At 41.1% G+C, this 18,899-nt stretch overlaps 1 protein-coding gene across 2 annotated transcripts in view; it reads right to left on the bottom strand.

The window, feature by feature from the left end:
- Positions 1-9,206: 9,206 nt before the first annotated feature.
- Positions 9,207-18,899, bottom strand: part of GOLIM4 (golgi integral membrane protein 4) — a 311,354-nt gene continuing 301,661 nt past the window's right edge. For both annotated transcript variants that reach the window (XM_085635164.1, XM_085635165.1), the window contains one exon: positions 9,207-14,151. In XM_085635164.1, coding sequence (XP_085491290.1) covers positions 14,008-14,151 — 144 coding nt within the window. In that variant the 3' untranslated portion in view covers positions 9,207-14,007. The remainder of the gene's footprint in view (positions 14,152-18,899) is intronic.

Genomic DNA, 18,899 nt, shown 5'->3' with positions numbered 1-18,899 from the left:
AAGTTGGCACTTTCTCAACAATGCGAACTGTGGTGGCGGCACTGATTGCGTCACGACTGGACTCTGGAAACGCGCTATATATTGGACTCCCAGACAAGTTGATTGGTAAGCTCCAAGTAATGAATGATGCAGCAAGATTTAATTTCAAGCTTCCATGGCGGTCACATGCGATACCATTGCTGCAACTATTGCATTGGCTTCCAATCAAGCAGAGGATTAGGTTTAAGGGCTTATATATTGCACAGAAGACCCTGTATGGGACAGTACCAATCTATATTAAGGACCGTCTAAGGAGATATGTTCTGGGATGGTGCCTACGGTCGTCCGAGGCAAACTTGTTTACCTGTCCACGGTTTGACAAATCGACTATGGGTGGACGGGCGTTTTCACAACTGATACCTCAGTTGTGGAACAGACTGGTGGAAAGTTTGCGAAGGGAAATTATCTTCCTTCCATTCAGGAAGAAACTAAAAACTTTTTTGTTCAAGCAGGCCTTTCTTTGGGCAAGATAAGCTTTGATCAAATTGGCATTATGACAAGTAATAACTGGTGTTAGGCTGAAACTTTCACACAAGCTATGAGACCGTTGGTAATTAGGCGCTATACAAGTGACATTTAACATTTAACAATGTAGTGTTACCCTGAGCAATTGCCAGTAGTTAGACTTATTGTTAGCAGCCTCCCAACCATGTTTGTGTGTTTGTCTTCTCAGCCAGCACCCATTGTGGTGTTGGCGGGAGCAGGCTCCATGACTTGACTCCAGCACGGGCAGGAGCAGTTTCTTTTTCTGCTCCAGACTGATCTGGATCAAAGTTGTGCTTCCTGCCTGGCAGAGCGCAAGTAGTGGATGCCCACTCTCTCCTGGGCAGAAAACAGCCATATCCTGGGGGATCTGGTCCCCCAGGACACGGTGAAATGTGCCCGCTTTGGATAGTTTCATGAAGATTCGACAAATGGCGCCAAAGTGATGAGCAAATCAAAAAAAGCTTTTCCTATAGAAAAGGGGTCTTAACTACCTATCTACCCAGTGACAACCACCACTGGGTGATATCTTCAATATATACACACATTAATTTTAGATCGACAGATAGAAGGCACAGAGGGCCACACACAGTACCGCAGTCACTAACACATAGAAACACACTAAGTGAGCAACTCACAGAGACACAGTGGAACATCCACTTGCAAACAGTGTGACACACAAGCACTGTCGTGTATAACCACACTGTCGCATGCACAAAACAAACATACACACTGGCATGCACACATGCTAATTTCAGACTGAGGAATGGTGTGCCCTGTATTCTGCATTTTGAGAGTCATTCGGCACACACAACTGAAGACCTTTTGCCCTAACTTACAGAGAGTGGCAGCTCCCTCCCATATGATGATCTGCCAATAACCCTTCAAGAGTGGGGGTGGGTGCATTTATAATTATCTCACCTCCAAACACCCCACCTTATTGGGTGGGTTGGGTCTCAATCACAATATGGACTGAATAGCAGCAGTCTCCAGGCCTCCAGCTGCCTAATAAGAGCTGCCTCAAGCCCAACAGGGCACAGCTGGGACCTGCACCGCCAGCTCAGCATCAATGGCTCCCCTACTCACCTAGGCCAGTCAGCTACAGTGAGCAAGTTAGCAACCAGATGGTGTGATGTTGGCCACTTTTGTTAGGCAATCTGAATAAGAAGCTGAGGAGGGGTGAGAGCACCATAAAAGCCACCATGCTGGGCCACTGCAGACAGATTTGGGGCTTTCCTGTTAGAGGGGCAGGGAAGGATGAATGCACATGTTAGAATTGTTTCTGTGCATCTGGTTTGTGCTTTCATGGATAGGTGTGCCCAGTATCTGCAGTTCTTTAAACTGAAAGTGACAATTTCACTTCTTCTCAGCTTTTAATGTGAAAGTATCTGAACCTCTCAAGAGCAGACAGATACTCTGGGGTAGAGTGTCAGCACTTTTATATCCATCTCCTCTTGTGTTTTGTGTATGCCTCTATGTTTCCCCATATTTTGTAGTTTCCCAGAAGATCCTAAGATAAATCTACATGAAATTAATGTAAGTCAAACTTACGAATTCAAGGTTACATAGACTTGCATGCGGCCCAGAGCTTGCACCTTGGATGTCTGGCGTCCTGAAATATTGGAGTCTTGGAAGCGACTTGGCATGCTACTACCTTGGGTTGACTGCTGATTTTGCTACCTGAGCCAGCTCATTGCCATCTTCTTTTTTCCAGCTCTACTGAGCCGGTGTGGTGACCATGGCTCTGGGATTAGGTAGAGGTGGCAGTGGTGAATTTAGGTGCTTGGCAGTGGTAGCACCTAAGTGAAGGAGGATCCCAGTGTAGCTGGTGGGTGCGCGCTCACAGCTAGCAAACATTTTGCATGGAGTTGCACAGTGATAGAGCTGCAGTTCGAGGTGAAATTTGCCAGATGCTTAGTACTATTGGTATTTTTGAATTTAAGCATATCCATTAAGAGGGGCCCACTTATAAAAGAGGGTGGGGGCAAAATAAAAGTGTGCATTTGTCAATAGGTTTGTCACTGTGTGATGAATTTGCACAAACTTTGGCAGCACATAGGAATGATTCGTTTTCTATTGGTATGACAAGTATTGTGGTAAGCAAAAATGGGATTATTATTGGGAGGCAGTGGGTATGAAAACTGTTAATTTGCTTAAAACTTCGGTGCCGTTTGATCAATCTGTGTTAAGAGTGACAAGCAGTAAGCACATGCTACCCCGTGCTGGTTTCATGAAAATTCACGGGGAGAAGAAAAATATATTTGATATACTGGTAACTTTGCCACTGTTTCCTAGATCAGCACAAATTCTAGCATAGACTTACCATGTTTAACCTACTTTTAGTATTTTGAAATTTATAGAAACACACCAAAGGGAGGGGGTGCAGAGGTAAAAAGGGGTGGGACACATGGTTGCATACGGACAGAGGTGTGATGGGAAGACTACTCTGGGATGCTCTATGGCGCCAAAATATGCTAGGCCCAGAAAAGCATATACAAGTGACATACTCAGTACATTCATGAAAACATTGGATGCATTGGATAAAAAACTAGGATTCACAACCAATCCATCACTAATTATTTCCCTTCACCAGACTTTACACCGGCAACAAAGGGGTACATTTCAGATACTAAGAAAGGAGACTTTCTAACATTATGATATTTGCTTTCAAAAATGAATATGAATTCCTTTCCACAATGTAAGGTAGATTTTAGACTCGTCAAATAAGACAGATTAACGTGCAACAGCACCATATGACCTGCCAACCCTTTGAGGGAGCAGCATTTGAAAAATATATAATGACATGTTCTGAATCCAATTCAGTTACCTCAAATTCATGCAAACGCCTGAAGATTGGGTGGCAGAGAGGGGGAAAAAAATGGGGATTCCAGAAAACATGGGAGAAACACTGGGTAGGATAATAGCAATCAAGGATGAGAAAAGTTGTAGGATGATATAAGAGGTGGTTATTAGAAAGAAAGCCACGGAGCAGGCTACAAAGTGATGAACAATTTATACCTAACTCTTGAAGCCTAAAAGAAATACAGCCAAACACAAGTGGGTTGTGTTTGGAGACGTGGAGACAAAGACTATCCAGTCTACGCATATGTTGGTCATGTATTAAATTGAAATATTTCTGGAAGGAAATAATTAGTCTGGCTAAGCAAATCATTGGATACCCTGTACAAGACCTTCAGAAGTGATACTGTTGGGACTTCGGGTGACATCAGTGAAACACATGGTTGAAGAGAGTAGAATACCAGTGAACAATATGGCAACAGCTGCCACTAATCGCTGCTGACTTGAAAAAACACAAACCCTCTTATGCTGAATAGATGGCATGTCAAACTTTGGACCATGGTGGTTACAGAAAAATAATGTACAACTTAATTGACCAATGTAAAGTCTTTCAGGAGGTTGGCAACCCTTATTTGATTACCTTTTCGTTACTGAAGCTTGCTTGACCAGACTGCACAGACTGAGGACCTTTGACCTGAACTATTGACTCCATGTATGTGTATGTGAACTGAATGCATAGATATATAATGTTGATCTGGAGCTGGTGGGGGCACCCATACGTTATACCTCATGATGGCCTGTGTGTATTAAGGATGGGTTGTTGGGGGGTGGTGGGATTATGTTAAAAAGAAGCTGGGAAAACAGGTTGCACACCTTAATGTTGGGAAATTCACATGCTGGAAATGCCTAGTCTCTTCTTAATAAAAGCAGTTTTTGGTACAAAAAGGGTGGGGGCAAACAGCATTTCTTACCATTGGAACTGTGTGATTAATCTGCACAAAATATGATAGAAGCTTGGTGTGTCATTGGCCTGTCAGGTTTTGTGCCAATTCATCGGCGGAGGCAAGACATTTTCAGTTTCTAATAACTATAACACTGTTTGATGAATTGGCAATACATGGGGAATGCTACACCCAGTGCAGGCATTTCAGATCCTATGAGTGGGGGGGGGGGGGAAGAGTTTTAGGGGGGTGTCAAACATTCTTGTTTACTACTAACTTTGTCACTGTCTGATGGATCTGCACAAAATTTGGCAGAGACTAAGCAAGTGTATCCTATTCTTGCTATTCTCAATTTCGTGCAGGCCGAACAAGGGGGAACTGTTTTCAAGGGAAAGATGAAAGGCATTCATTTGCTATTTACTGCCCACTGTTAATTCATACACATTTTGGCAGATGTTTAGTTTAATACTGGTTATCTATGGTTCGAAGCAGATCCATTGGGATGAAGATAGCAGTAGGGCACTTAGAGTATCATTCACTAATGTCTGTTCATTGAATCTGCAAGAAATTTGGCAGCTAGCAGATTAAGCCAAGTCCAAGGTCAGACATTCCCTGAAATCATACCCTGCTTCAAATAACGTAAGGTGGTTGTGCACATGGCCTGGTCAAAGGCAGCACACAGCGCAGAATTGGTACATGTTAGACCATGCATAGTTTGGATTAGGCAGCCATGGCTGTTTGGGTGCAGGGCATGGCACTGCAACCAAAGGAAGTGCGCAGCTTGTGGCTCGGCAACTATAGTTGATTGGGAGCAGGGCCTGGCTGCAGGTCACACTGAGCATTGCACACATCCAGCTTGCAGGGACGTTCTAGTTAGGAAAGAGCATTAAGAAAACTGGATAAATTGACTGATAAAACCAAAGGTTACAGGGACGTTATAGTTAGGTTCAGACTTTACATACCCCAAACCATAGAAATTCAGCAGTTCGTTATCTTAAGTGACTATAAATTGTGCCCTAAGGTAACTATAACTCATGCCCTCGCCATGCACTGCTAATTACCCCACATATTACATCACTCACGACATCATCTATGATACCACTGCAACATTTGCAGTCAAATTATTGATGAGAAAACGGTGCATGGTGGGAGGGGCGAGCCATAGTTACATGAGCTAACTTATAACTACTGCATTTCTATGGTTTTGTGTGTAAAATCTGAACCCATCTAGAAAGTCCCCGCAACCTTTGGTTCTTTCATTGAACTATATATATATATATATATATATATATATATATATATATATATATATATATATATATATATATATATATATATATATATATATATATATATATATATATATATATATATATATATATTCTTACTTGCCTTGAAAGTGGGCTCGTTCAAGACACAACTTCACCTGAAATTTAAATAGAAACATTATCCACTGGGGGATCGGAATAGAGAGGGACACAAAACAGCAAGAACCAAGATGCACTTCTACAACCCATCTGGGCGCCCACAAAAACGGTAGTTAATTGACTTGTTGTTAAATCTCTGCCCCTCATGCGATGTTACCGGCTCACCTCTGACGAAGATCAATGATGACCGAAATATATTAGGACTTTTGAGCTGTATAATTAAAGGATTTTAAAAGTTGTGGAGTGCTGCTGCCTCTCTGATGCAAGGGAGGCTTGGAAATGAAAATGATATATATATATATATATATATATCTCAATAAAAATTCACAGAAAAAAAACAAAGGTTACAGGGACGTTATAGTTAGGTTCCGATAGAACACTCAAAACCATCGAAATTCAGCAGTTATAGTTCTACTTATCTCAAAAACCTATAACTCGTGCCCGCCATTCAGTTTTCAATAATTTTAGTGGAATGTTACATTGATATTATCAATGATATCATAGAAGATGGCATGACTGATGTGGGATAATTAGCAGTGCATGGAGAGGGCGCAAGTCATTGTTACCTTAGGGCACAAGTTTCTATAGTTTTGTGTCTATTTGTTGGGGGCTGCAGGGGAGTCCCAAGGCCCCTGCAGCCCCATCCGCTCCCCGCCTCTAGCATGAGCCAGCATTGCTCTTGCATGCAGGGAGCAGCTAAAATGCGGGTGTGAGCAATAATTTCTTCTTTTTCCCTACCCGTTTCAGACCGGGCAGGGAATCGGATGAAAAGTCCACTTTTAAAGGGCAGAAGCATTCTTCATGCTCCTGCCCACAGGGAGCCAGCTTATGGTGGGAGCTTTGATATAGTTCCTGCCAAGCTAGAACAAACAGGTTTCCCTGCCCATACCAGTGCGGGCAAGGAAAGTGCTTTGCCCCCGGATGTGGGCACCCCAGGACATAGCAAGTCAGCCTTTGGGGATGGGTCCCCAGGTTTATTAATGTCTCACTCACTATTGAAAGCATGTCTGGGCCCTAGGTCCCAAACACTATTGGGGGAGAGGGGTTCAGCTGCCCATTATACAATAATTCCCCTGGTACATGGCCCGCCCAAGGGGGCTAAACCAGCGTGGAAAACCATTTTTTTTTTTAAATAGTTCATGGGGATTCTCCATGAATCTGCTTGAAAATGAAATATTGTAAACATTTGTGAGACCCCAGCACCAGACCTAGGGGGGTCAAGTGTATTCCTACCCTGCACCCTTGTCTTTTTTTAATGTTTTTTTCTTGGGACTCAGCTGAGTCTTAATCCCAAGATAGCTGCCACCACTGGTTGAAGTGGTGACAGACAATCAGATCTCAGCATGAGATCTGTCAGATCACTGACCCTCTACGTCTCTAGATATACATAAATATTTTTTCTTCAATAACTCCAAAACTACTGAACGGATTTACACCAAATTACATGAGATCTTTCTGGACCAAGATCTAACTTTCTGCCAAATTTGGTGTAATTCTGTTTAGGCTGTAGATGTGTCTAAAATCCCTATCAGAAATTGCATGGGGGAAAAACACGTTTTGGGACCCCCTTTTTCTTGGCCGCTGCTTGACGAATCACCACATCACTTTACAGACAGCAGCCGAAGTGAGTAGCAAACTAGTTTTCAACGTTGAGAAGATTTGTCAAACAGCATCAAAATTATTAACAAAACATAAAAAACTTCTAATGAAGGTTGTAGGTCCTAACTATTACTATATTTACATACACACAGATTATATATATATATATATATATATATATATATATATATACACACACACACACACACACACACACACATCTAAAGGGTCGATTAGGAATATTTCTCAGCAACATAAACACACTGATGTGAAGGACGTTTATGCTTCTTACATTTCAAAGCTGAAACTAGCCGCACCAAGACATAACTTTACGGCAAACAAAATATGCAGTTTTATCCAGCTGCCCAGGAGACAACAACATATCTCAATAAATGTTATCTTTCAATGTAAAGGAGCCAGCAGGTGTGTAATTGTGACTGGGCAAGGAAGTGAAAGAGGATGCCACTCCACGCCCATTCCAAGTACAGGGATTAATAACGTAGGAGTAAGTGTGCAGCCATGACAGAGGCAGTGGGCACTGTACTCCATTTAATATTTATGGGCCATGGTGCTTTATTTATTTTTTAGCACGGACAAACGTTGAGGAACATTTTGATGCCTCGGGAGGAGGGGGGGGGGGGCCTTAGCTAGATAAGAACAAGCTATGTCAGATTTTCCAAGCAGCAAAATTCACCTCCACTTCAAGCATCACAGAATATTATGCACTCTACATAAGATCATAAAGGACTTCAAGAACGGAGAAGTGTGTCCCAGGGATGTTCTGTAGATGCTGGTCACTCACTTATAATTGTATCCCTACTGCAAAACCGTTCCATCACCTCATCACAAAGGAAAGTACTCACAAAGGGAAGTTTTGTTATTTAAGAAAATTGTAGTGAATTGAACTACTGATGCCAACATATGTGCCTTTCACTCTTTGGGAGAGTGGAAGCCCAAAGGAGTATGCTTCTTTGGCAAGGTGATTTTATGAGCTTTCTCAGACTACCTAACATGCTTGCCTTGACTAATCAGGCTAAGCGTATGAATGCCTAAAAATAAAAAATAAAAAACAATCTATAGTCAAAGATGGATAGGCATCAGTGAATGAACCAGTACAGATTTTCTCACCACCAAGATGAAGAGGCCAGTTCACTTTCATGGCAAAACATGAACTGCACAATGATCAAATGGGGACTTTCATCTCAACTTTAACAAAGTGTGGTTTAAATTCTAATACTAACCACCGGTACATCAACCATTTACACTCCCAGAGATAAGCCACAGCTGAACAGATCAGACTCCAGAGAATGATAAATGATGGTCAACTAGTTCATTCCCCTATTGATCCTAAGCCAAGAAGGCAATAAGATGAACTGGCTGGAAGTACACACTGCGAATCCAGTTCCATACAATAAACACAAAACCTATAGCTCCAGAGGTGGCAGGAACTGTATTACAAAACTTAAAACATTCACCGATTGATGGTGCTTAAAGTGAGAGTAAAGCTTAGTACCGGTAGTGGACTAAAAGTGCATCAGGAAACTGGAGTAGTTGAAAAAAGTATAGGCATGTTTGTTATCGCCCGTTTCTTTTACAATATTTAAAGGACTCAGTGGTTAAAATAAGAAAGCCCAATACACTGAGTGTGGATTCATGCATAAATTCATGGGAGAAGATTGGTTATTGCAGATAGTCGCAGTTTGAATTTGAGCAAATTAAGTCACAGAAATGCACTGCCAATGTGGAAGTATCAGCTCTAACACACTGTGAAAGTTAGCATGGATTTCAAACTGTGGTAAAAATGTATGTAGCTGCTAAGTACATTGTTATTAGCTGGCCAATACTGGCTAACAGGCTGGCATCGCATACAAACCAGTGGTACTATTAACTGGTTAAAAAGAAAACCAGAAGTCATATATAAAAAGAAGTGACCTGCAATTCTAGTTTTATTGATTGCAACCAAAGTCATATTCAAGCCTCAAGTAATTACATTCTGTAAATGAGACATAAAAATACAGACTAATTTACCAAAATATTTTTTATATTCTGGAGATTATGTACATATTATACATTTTACAGTGATAAACATGTTTATACATTATGCAACTGTTATTTAAGGAAATCTCAAAACGCAGACAGCAATAAGTCTACAAAATGTAATCAATGCAAAAATCTGCATTTCTTATAAACAGGAATAAAACTACATATCATTCATGTACAGAAAACTTAGGGGGCGAGCAATTCTGCTTTGAGAAATGAACTCCAAGAAAGGCAATTCACTGGATTCTAGTACCTGTTTCTAAGTTTTATTTGATCTTTACTGAGGACCTGGCCTTTATCTCCCCTCAAAGAGAAACAAGTTAAACAAAGTTTCAAAAGAGCCCCACTCGGGGCTACATATTTCACATCCTATGTTAGAGATAAATTAATGTAGTGCATATCATGGACCTGTTTGTAGGTTGTCAGGAGTTAGAGAGGTAGCGAGAAAGATTAAGGAAAAACAGACTTTACAAGAACATGCACAATTTGGTAACATCACTGGTTAGGGAATGGCTTCAGAGACCTTAGCGACTAAGATCAAGGCATTCCAGGAAACACAAAAGACACACACATTCTAAGTACATAGAGGCTGGGGAAGATATCATGTGACTAAAATGAAAAACAAATGATGTAAAAAGAACCAAAGTACTTGTGAAAAACATTTTGCCACTGACATAGATGGGTTATTGGAGTCTAAAAAAACATTCTGCCACATTATTGCCATTGTCAATGGTTCTTGGTGTCTGCTGATAGATTCCAATGTGTGACTTACTATTTCCAGCCCTGGGCTGCATATGTAAACTCATCTTGTCTACAGATAGTGGAAATAGAAGAGGGAATCGTGCAACAGCATGGAGCTGAAAAATGGCAAGGACATAGTGGTGTCAAGTACTTCAGGAGTTTGAAAGGCAACTGCTTCATTCAGCATACAGGCTGCAGCGAGAAGGAATGAAGGGGGTAAACAAGAAAAGTGTGAAAGCCATGGGCTATAGAAAGGTTTCAGCATCATTTCGCCTTTTAAGTTTTTGTCTTAACACATTTGTTAAGACAGATTTTGTAAGAACAGCAATAGTTTAAATCATATAGACCATGGAAAGTCTCATGGCTTGACTTTTTTCAGTAGGCTATTTCTTAACGTGGCTGTATAGAGACCACCTTAAAAGAGTGGCAACATTGCTGTAGGATTTTTCATTAATGGTCAAAGTAATGGGATACCATGGGCAGACCAGAAGCCCTGGAAGTCTTTGGTTAATGGAGGAAGCATTACTTAGAACCACAAAGTAAATACAAATTAGCCTTAGATATACAGAGAACACAAGGAAAAGATGGGCCATGACAATCTTACCAAAGCAATTTCACCATAAATGTTCTACTGAACTAGAGACATACCTTGCTCATTAATGTTTCACCAAAGTGCAACAAAACAAAAGTCAATCATGTTGACTCTGGCTTCTCTAAACAAGACTAAATAAAATGGAAGTAATTTTGCAGGAAGAGTGCGGAGGGATCACTGCCCTCTTTGTTTGGAAGTGAGAACCTATTGTGCAGCTGGGACAGGGATTTTTGTAAAACTTATCATTAATGTACAGACATTCATGTAAAAGATCAGTCGGAAGACAAATGTACATGGACTATAAATGTTGTGCCTTCAATCTCATCATATAAACAGTACAACGGCTGCTTGAGGCAATGCTCTAAAACATTGGAAGGCACTGAAGTGCACTGCACCAACAATTGAAATATTTCGGATATGAAAACAAATGCAAGGCCAGGGTGTGTATCTATGAATACAAACTTTTAAAAGAAGCATTATAAGATGTCCATGTGCTGAAAATCTAGAATTTTAGGAACTATGCTGGAAAGCGGACTAACGCAGTTTTGGTAGACTAGTGTCAACATCCTATTAATAATCAACAATTTGAAAGGTAGAACGTCATGATTAGCATTCTTGCCCAAATAACTAATACATTTAATATTTTGCATCCTCAGTGGTGAATGAAGCAGGTATGTAAACCTGCTATAGTTACCTGCTATAGTTTCTCAATATGAAATGCAGTGATCACAGGAGAAACACTAGTTTAGATATCATCCAGGGGTGTAAGACAGGACCTTGCAGCCCCTGCGATGAAGGAAGGGGGGGGGGGGGGGGGGGCAATCCATCATCGGAGTTCTCACTCATGGGAGCTTGCTTAAAAGGAACTATTGAACTGTCACCAAAAACAGTATAAAAGTATTCCTCAAGACAAAACATTCAGGTTAACACAAATGCTTCCTAGTAGGAAACACATTTGGTTAGACAGCACAATAGGCCAATCAGAACAAAAAATATAAAGAAAGAGAATGCAAGACAACATCATTACTAAGTTACTGGGACATGGCTTTGATATGTTGTACACACACATTTGAGGTGTTGAAATATGATCAATGATGAAACCTATACAGAAAAGTGCTTCTTGCAAAATCTGAGCTTTTGGAGAAAGATTTGCTCTTTGCTGCCTATTTGTAGTTCTAAAAATGTTTTTGTTGCATCAAGAATACACTATACATAAGACTAAAGCATATTAGCCACATAAGTGTAAGTGCAGCACTCAATATGAATATATTATTCCAGAAAAGGAGGAAAAGATTCAGGCATAATCAATGTACCCAATTGTCATGGCAGAAGAACTACCTGAATACATGCAAAAAGATGTCTGTATGAAGAATGCGAATAGGACATTCATATCAAGAAGAAAATAAGGACATTACTGAACATAATGCAAGGCACAGGACTCCTTCAAAATTCCCATCTGCAAGACAAGAAAATTAACCTAAATGTTTATCTGTGATAATGATCTACATGAATCAACATTTCACTCCCCATCGTTTACCCTATGTTAAAAATGTAGGCGAGGGGGTAGCGGTCAGGATGATTTTTTCAGCAATACTGCCCTATTCTAAAAGTGTCCAGTTACTGCCTGCAAAATCAAAGGCTTACTCTTGTTGCACATATTGCATCAGGGAGAGATATGGGTTTCTGATTCCCTTGTGTTTACTTGGTTACAACCTTGATCAACTAACCACTGCATAAGATGCGATACCAAATTATGATCAGTTTTTTGATTTAGAATTAATCAACCTTTACAGGTCTAGTGGTGAACTGAGAACATACGTATCCCACATTTGCACCCAAATAATATGGTCCATTATAGGCTTCTGAAGATGGGAATTTGAATGGTCTTGGTGATCCATCTTCTGACGCACCCACTTCTCAGCATTTGCCATGGTCCTTCATATTAATCAGTCTGTCTGGCACATAGGCAGATATCATGTTGTCTTACAATATCGGAGAGCAGACAGCTCCCGGGGGCTTTTGGTTGAGAAATTGTGAGGCTGAAGACCATCTTCTTGGAAGTGGCTACTGCACAATATTAGCACCTATTATGAGGACATTATAAAAGGGGTCACTGAACCTCAAAAGGAAATTCAGTCAATACATGCCAAAAAAGGTTCGAAGTCAAGCACAAAAGAATATTGCAATGTCACGGTTTTGTTGGAAGCAAAATGAAACTCAAGGAGGGCCCGATGGTAATACAAAAAAAATGGGGCCCATGCATTTAGGCAGCTTTTGGCAAGCAATATGAGAAAGCTTCTGGTTTAATGCCAAAGGGAACCTAGAACACAATCATTGAGCAGGACCATATGGACAGAAGCTTATAAAACCCTCAGATAAACTTGAATAACAATTCTACTTTGCACCTGTAGAATAATTCACCTTGAACACTGCATTTATTTAAATGAGGATATGCCTGATATTGGTTAACCTTGACCAGATTTTAGGGGCTTTAATGACAGCACCAGAGGCAGTACTGTCTCTGGTTTATTACTCAAGCACGTACCACCAGCTGACCTTCACTCCCCAAGTATCCCAATTCAAGAGTTTGGCACTGAAATCTGAGAAGAAAGACATTCTGAAAAATATGCACTACCACTACAGTACTCCTGTGGTATGCCACAGACCGGTTTGTCCTACCAGGGCATTCTTATACGTAGCCAATCTGCTTCTTGCAGCTTGCAGGAAGTTTGCTGTTACTAAACATGCTCTTTTGAACAACACAAGCAATATAGGTTATGCAATTCAAATGAAAAGTTAGAATGTTAAACCTAACTGTGCACATATATTTAACTTGTGGTTTCCAGTTAATGATCATCTGACAGGTAGACTTTAGACTAGGCAGATCTTGAGTGTCCTTTCAAACAGCACAACTGAGTTATGACGCAAACTGCAAATGGCACTAACTGCTTCGTGCTTCATGACAGTCCATCCATTCAGACTTCGTCAAGAGTATGGCTGCAAGTTATTGAGAACTGCATTGTATGAACTTATTCAGTTTCTCCTCTTCGGAAACCGCTCTAAATTTGAAATTAGTGTGCTGCTAACTTAAAATGTAAACAACCATCAAATAAGGACAGCATGATTACAGGAAAAAGTCCCTTTCTTTACATGCAGTTTCTATATAAAAGAACCTGGTATCTAGTATAAAAAGAGATCTGAATCTGCATAAAGCATACATCTGAATTGTATAAACCAGACAAAAAGTCCAACTTCAATTCATGAATTGAAGATCTTAAGGTCAGTAGGTAAAATCTAGACTGGCATCTTCATAAGTTCATTTGGACGTGGTTCATCACTCAAAATATCACATTTCCGCTCTGCGATTAGTTTTTCCAACTGCAGCTCCTTCGTCTTCACCTTCCTCATAGTTTTCATCATGTTCATCTTTCCCGTTGTCATCATGGTGTGCTTCTTGCTCTTGGCCTACTCCGTCATTCTTTTCATCAGCCTCAAAACAGAAACAGCAATGTTAGTGAAAGTTGACGGTACTGAAGCACACCAAGATATCCCAAGCAACAAGGAAGTGTCTCCCTCTTTAATAACATTAAGAGGTGTAAAGCATCAAACATACTTAATCATACCTTGTCGATTGGATATATTTTACTTGTATTAAAATAAAACACACAAAATGTTACATGGCCCGTTACTTGAAAGGCTTATGTGCTTATGTTATTGGGAACACTTCTTGCAGCTCTCAAATGAAGGTCAAATACAACTACCAATAAATAAGGCCCTAAAACGCATTCAGGAAACATTTTCAGATTAGCAAGCATGTGGGGCATGTGAATATTGGATTGTCTTTTCTACCGGTCATGTGATTTTTGGATTTTCTATCTTTAGATACATTTGCCATCTTGACAACCCTTCCACATTTAGCAGATATTGATAAAAAAATGACTTGACTGTAAATCAAGATTAAGGAGTATGATTTAACAATCCAAACTTGAATGACTAAGAGGTTGCTAGAAGGACCAGACTAGGAAAGGTTCAATCACAATGCAATCAGAGGTCTCTTCATCTAGTTTGTTTCTGCTGGTAATGCCCAGTTCTCGCAAGTGCCTGTTCAGCACAGGACCCTGCAGCTTTCCTTGCTCCAGTTTCAGGGACAATCTTCACTCTGCCTGCTATTGGTACTGAAGGGGATATTCTGCTACTGCACCTCTCCTGTTTGGTGGCTCCTTCTGAGGACCATGCCATTCTAATGAGTCTATGCCATCTGATCTTCTGACATTACTTGTCCGCCTGCATGAGAACAACTACGCGAGAGACAGATGGGGGGCTCAGGGCGAGGTCACAGAACCATTCCCGGTTGAGCGTGGTGTTCGCCAGAGGTGTGTTCTGGCCCCCACCCTGTTTTCCTTATACATAAATAGAATAGTGGAACATCTTGGTAGCTCCCCCACTGACGCCCCCATATTGGCTGAAGTCCGCGTGCCTGTTCTCATGTTCGCAGACGACACCTTAATTGTTTCACGGACCCCGAGCGGCCTACAGAAGGCCGTTAATGCATTTGGGGAGTTCTGCCACCAGCGTGGTCTGGAGATTAACATCTCAAAGACAAAGTTCATGTCATTGAACCAGACTAACTCTTTTAAGGGTAAAATCTTACTCAATGGTCTACCTCTTGAGCGGGTTGATTCCTTTGTTTATCTTGGCCTTTTATTACAAACGAATATGGGATGGAATCGACATTTGGATATGGCCTTACTAAAATTTCATCAACTTGCAGGAGTCCTATCCCTTAAACATAGGTCTTCCTTAACTAGGCCAATCACTCCCGCCCTTGAGGTGTATAATATGAAAGTTGTCAACACAGCCCTCTATGGATCAGAACTGCCTGGTAAGAGCAGAGAATTATTTTCTGCGTAAATTGGTAGGTGTGCCTCAAAGTACTCCAACAATCCCGCTTCTGTTGGACTTGGGTAGAAAGAACATATCTGACCTGGCCAGACTGCGTCCATTACTGTATTGGCGACGCATCTGGACGACCCCAGAATTAACACATTATGCTCGGGGCCTTAAGGATGTGATACTGGCCGACCAATTCCACAAAATCCAGTGGTTAAAAGAAATTAGGTCACTATTGATAAAGTTAGACCTGAGTATCCTATGGTATAAGCTGGACGTATCAAATTTCCCATCAAAAAAACATAAAAGAAAAATATTGGGAAATGATCCAGACAGTCTCATAGAATTAACTTCTCAACGAATCTAACTGGTCGTTTTCTGGATCATAAATCACGCCCAAATGTGAACCATATTGGGACATCATTGAGAGGCCGTTAGATCGGAAGTTATATTTTCAATTTAGAGCTGGCTCCCTTCCAGTTAAGGCATTTACAAGTAACTGGTCTCTAACTAAAGATGACAGATGCCATAACTGTTTAGATTTGTGTGAATCTGTAGCCCATGTCCTTTTTGCATGCCCTATCTATGCTGCCCCTCGTCGTAGGTGGCTTAGACCCATTTGTCTTATGCTGGCAACCCGAAATTGTAAAGAGGCATTAAGGATATTGAGCTCTGATTGTTCACCTTATATAGCGGTGGCTGTGGCAAAGTTCCTAAGCTGGTCTTGGATAATACGCACTCGAATGCTTACCCAATATGCTGTCAATTAGTATCTTTCGTGAGAGTAGATTCATTTTATGTTTAGTGAAATATCAGCTAATTTTATTGTTTTTATCACATTCGACAGAAATTAATTGGATTTAATGGATTCTTAAAGTTTGTAAATAGTTTTATGATATTTATTGTGTTCCTTTTTATGTACCAATGTGCTTTTAAGACATACTGTCGAATAAAGCTTTTTGAATTGAATTGATTCTAGTCCTTCCGGGGACATTGTGGTTTCTTTAAAAGATAATCCTTTCCTCGAATAGTCAAAAGTAGCAGCTAACACTCCTTGCATCCAGCCCTCAACACAAATGAATTGCAATTTAAAATCTCAAAATGGCCCTGTTTGGTACTGACTCATCTTCCTGATGCTCAGAGTGTGACCAACTATGGATCTGTTTTCTTATGAGGTATGTAAATCAGATTATGACCACTGTATTCACACAACTAAATGTGGAACATAAAATGGACAAATTGGCATTGTTAGATGTAGTGTATTTGTAAGTAATACAATGTTATTGGAAGTTTAAAAAAGAAAAGAAGAATTGCAGATGTAGGACTATCAGAATAGGGTGCCTACTCAACAACACAAGTCTAGGATGTTTTAGAAGCCACAATCATTTGAAAATTGAACTTAGTCAAAGTTTTACCTAGATGAACCTGCAACAATAGGGTAATAAAGCTAAAGTCACCAAGCTATACGATTCCAGGATTAGACAAATTGTGCAACTGGTGACAGCCAGGTTTTTTATTTATTTTTTACCTTGACCTCTAAGTAATGTGCAGACCTTTTCCAATCCGATGCATACATTTCCTTGTGGTACGATTTCCAACTTTCCTTTGTATATCCATATATTCTTAAGAAAGCGATTAGTGTCCGAAATCTAAGATCTCAAGTGCAAATTACAAGACTGAGCGTCTTGAAGATGGGATGTATTAGCTGCCTTAATGTTGTGACACGAAGTATGGGTAAAGTTGCGGTTTTCCGTGAGGGTGGATGGACACGTCTAGTAGAAGAGCACAATGGCTGTCTCACCCATATTGCGCAAAGTGAATCACCATCATGAATGCCAGACTGCATATAGAATTCATGCTAATGGGGGACAAGCATATGCAAATATCCTTTACCAGCTGATTAACAGGGTATTGCTCATAGGCTGCTGGGGAGGGTACCTCATTTTCAGGTTTGGGAATTTTGTGTTCAGACGAGGCAAACAGATCTACTGTTTGTCTGCCAAATCTTTGGAAGTAATAATTCAAAACCTAGGAGTTGATCTCCAACTTGTGAGGTTGCTGTTGGATGCTCCAGAAGAATACTGCAAAGTTGTTGTGCGTCCATCTAGGTGCTCTGTTAGCAGGCATGCTGGATAGCGAATTGGCTAATAACGGATTGTTTGAGCAATTTTTAATAGCTTGATTGATCCATGAAACTTGGAGAGCCCCCTGCAAGTTACATGGACGGGGGGGACCCGATGCTCTGGACCCATTCAAGCCTGCCGCCTGTGCACAGTGCTGGAGGTGGCCCACTGGAACTCGGGGGGGGGGGGGAGGGGGGAGTACCTATTGTTATTCCACTGCTCTCTTCTTCTCGTTTCTGGATGAAATGCATGGTGGTCATGTGTGTTCCGATGAGAAACACCTTATGTAAAATTTGCTTGAAAAGCTCTGAGGACTAACTCTACTGCCATAATTCCCAACTCACTGTAGCGTGAGGAACGCTACTGCAAGGACCCCTTGCAATTTGGTTGCGAGATCTACGGGACCTTCTCAACCCATGAGGGTGGAGGTTGTATTGCTGGTCATCAGCTGTGGTGGTTCAAGGAATGACCGGTCCAACAAAACGTTCTTCGCATTCCATTCTGCAGTTTCTACGGAACACAGGGCTCTACCAAGGCTAGATCCTCTCAATTCCCAGAGTCGGTCGTGACCAGACTGCAAAGGTGCTCTTTGAAGGGGGCGCTTGTTGTAACATTGCACTTGGGACTAAAGCACCATCATCCCAGCATTTTTATTATTACTCTCACTGTCGCAACATCTGAGAAAGGGGTAGAAGCATATGAAATGCCATCACTCTCTGGGCTGTGGTGAACTTTGTCTGTGATTGAATTGACTGTGGCACTTAGGAACAATAGAGTTTGTTAAAGACAAATGTTCATCTTTGCATTGATCCCAAGATATAAATCAATGCAAAATGGTTTGTTGGGATTGGGTGAGGCACTGTGCATGACTAGCTCCCTTTACTTGCCAGTTATCCAGGTACCAAAAGAAATTAAAGTTAATCTGCCAGAGGTGTGCTACCCAAACAAATGATGGACAGAATGCTGAATAAATCACACATTCAACCCCAGTCAAAAGATCTGGGTTAAATCCATCGTTCTTCTGCTCACTACGCCACCCCAGTTTGGATCCAGCTATATGCAAATCAGTCTTGACCCTGTGTCTCATGGGAACAGTCCAGCCCGAACTGCCAAGACAGGTCCTCCCTGGACCAGAAACAAGCATCCTGGGAGGTGTGCTGCCAGCATGGCTAGACATTTTGTGAACAATCCGACGTGACCCCAGATGGCAACACTATGATCTAGT

This window comes from Triturus cristatus, chromosome 11 (assembly GCF_964204655.1).
Source record: "Triturus cristatus chromosome 11, aTriCri1.1, whole genome shotgun sequence".
NCBI classification, from domain to species: Eukaryota; Metazoa; Chordata; class Amphibia; order Caudata; family Salamandridae; genus Triturus; species Triturus cristatus.
The sequence above is the reverse complement of the archived record's forward strand: the minus strand, read 5'-3'. Positions and strand labels throughout refer to the sequence as shown.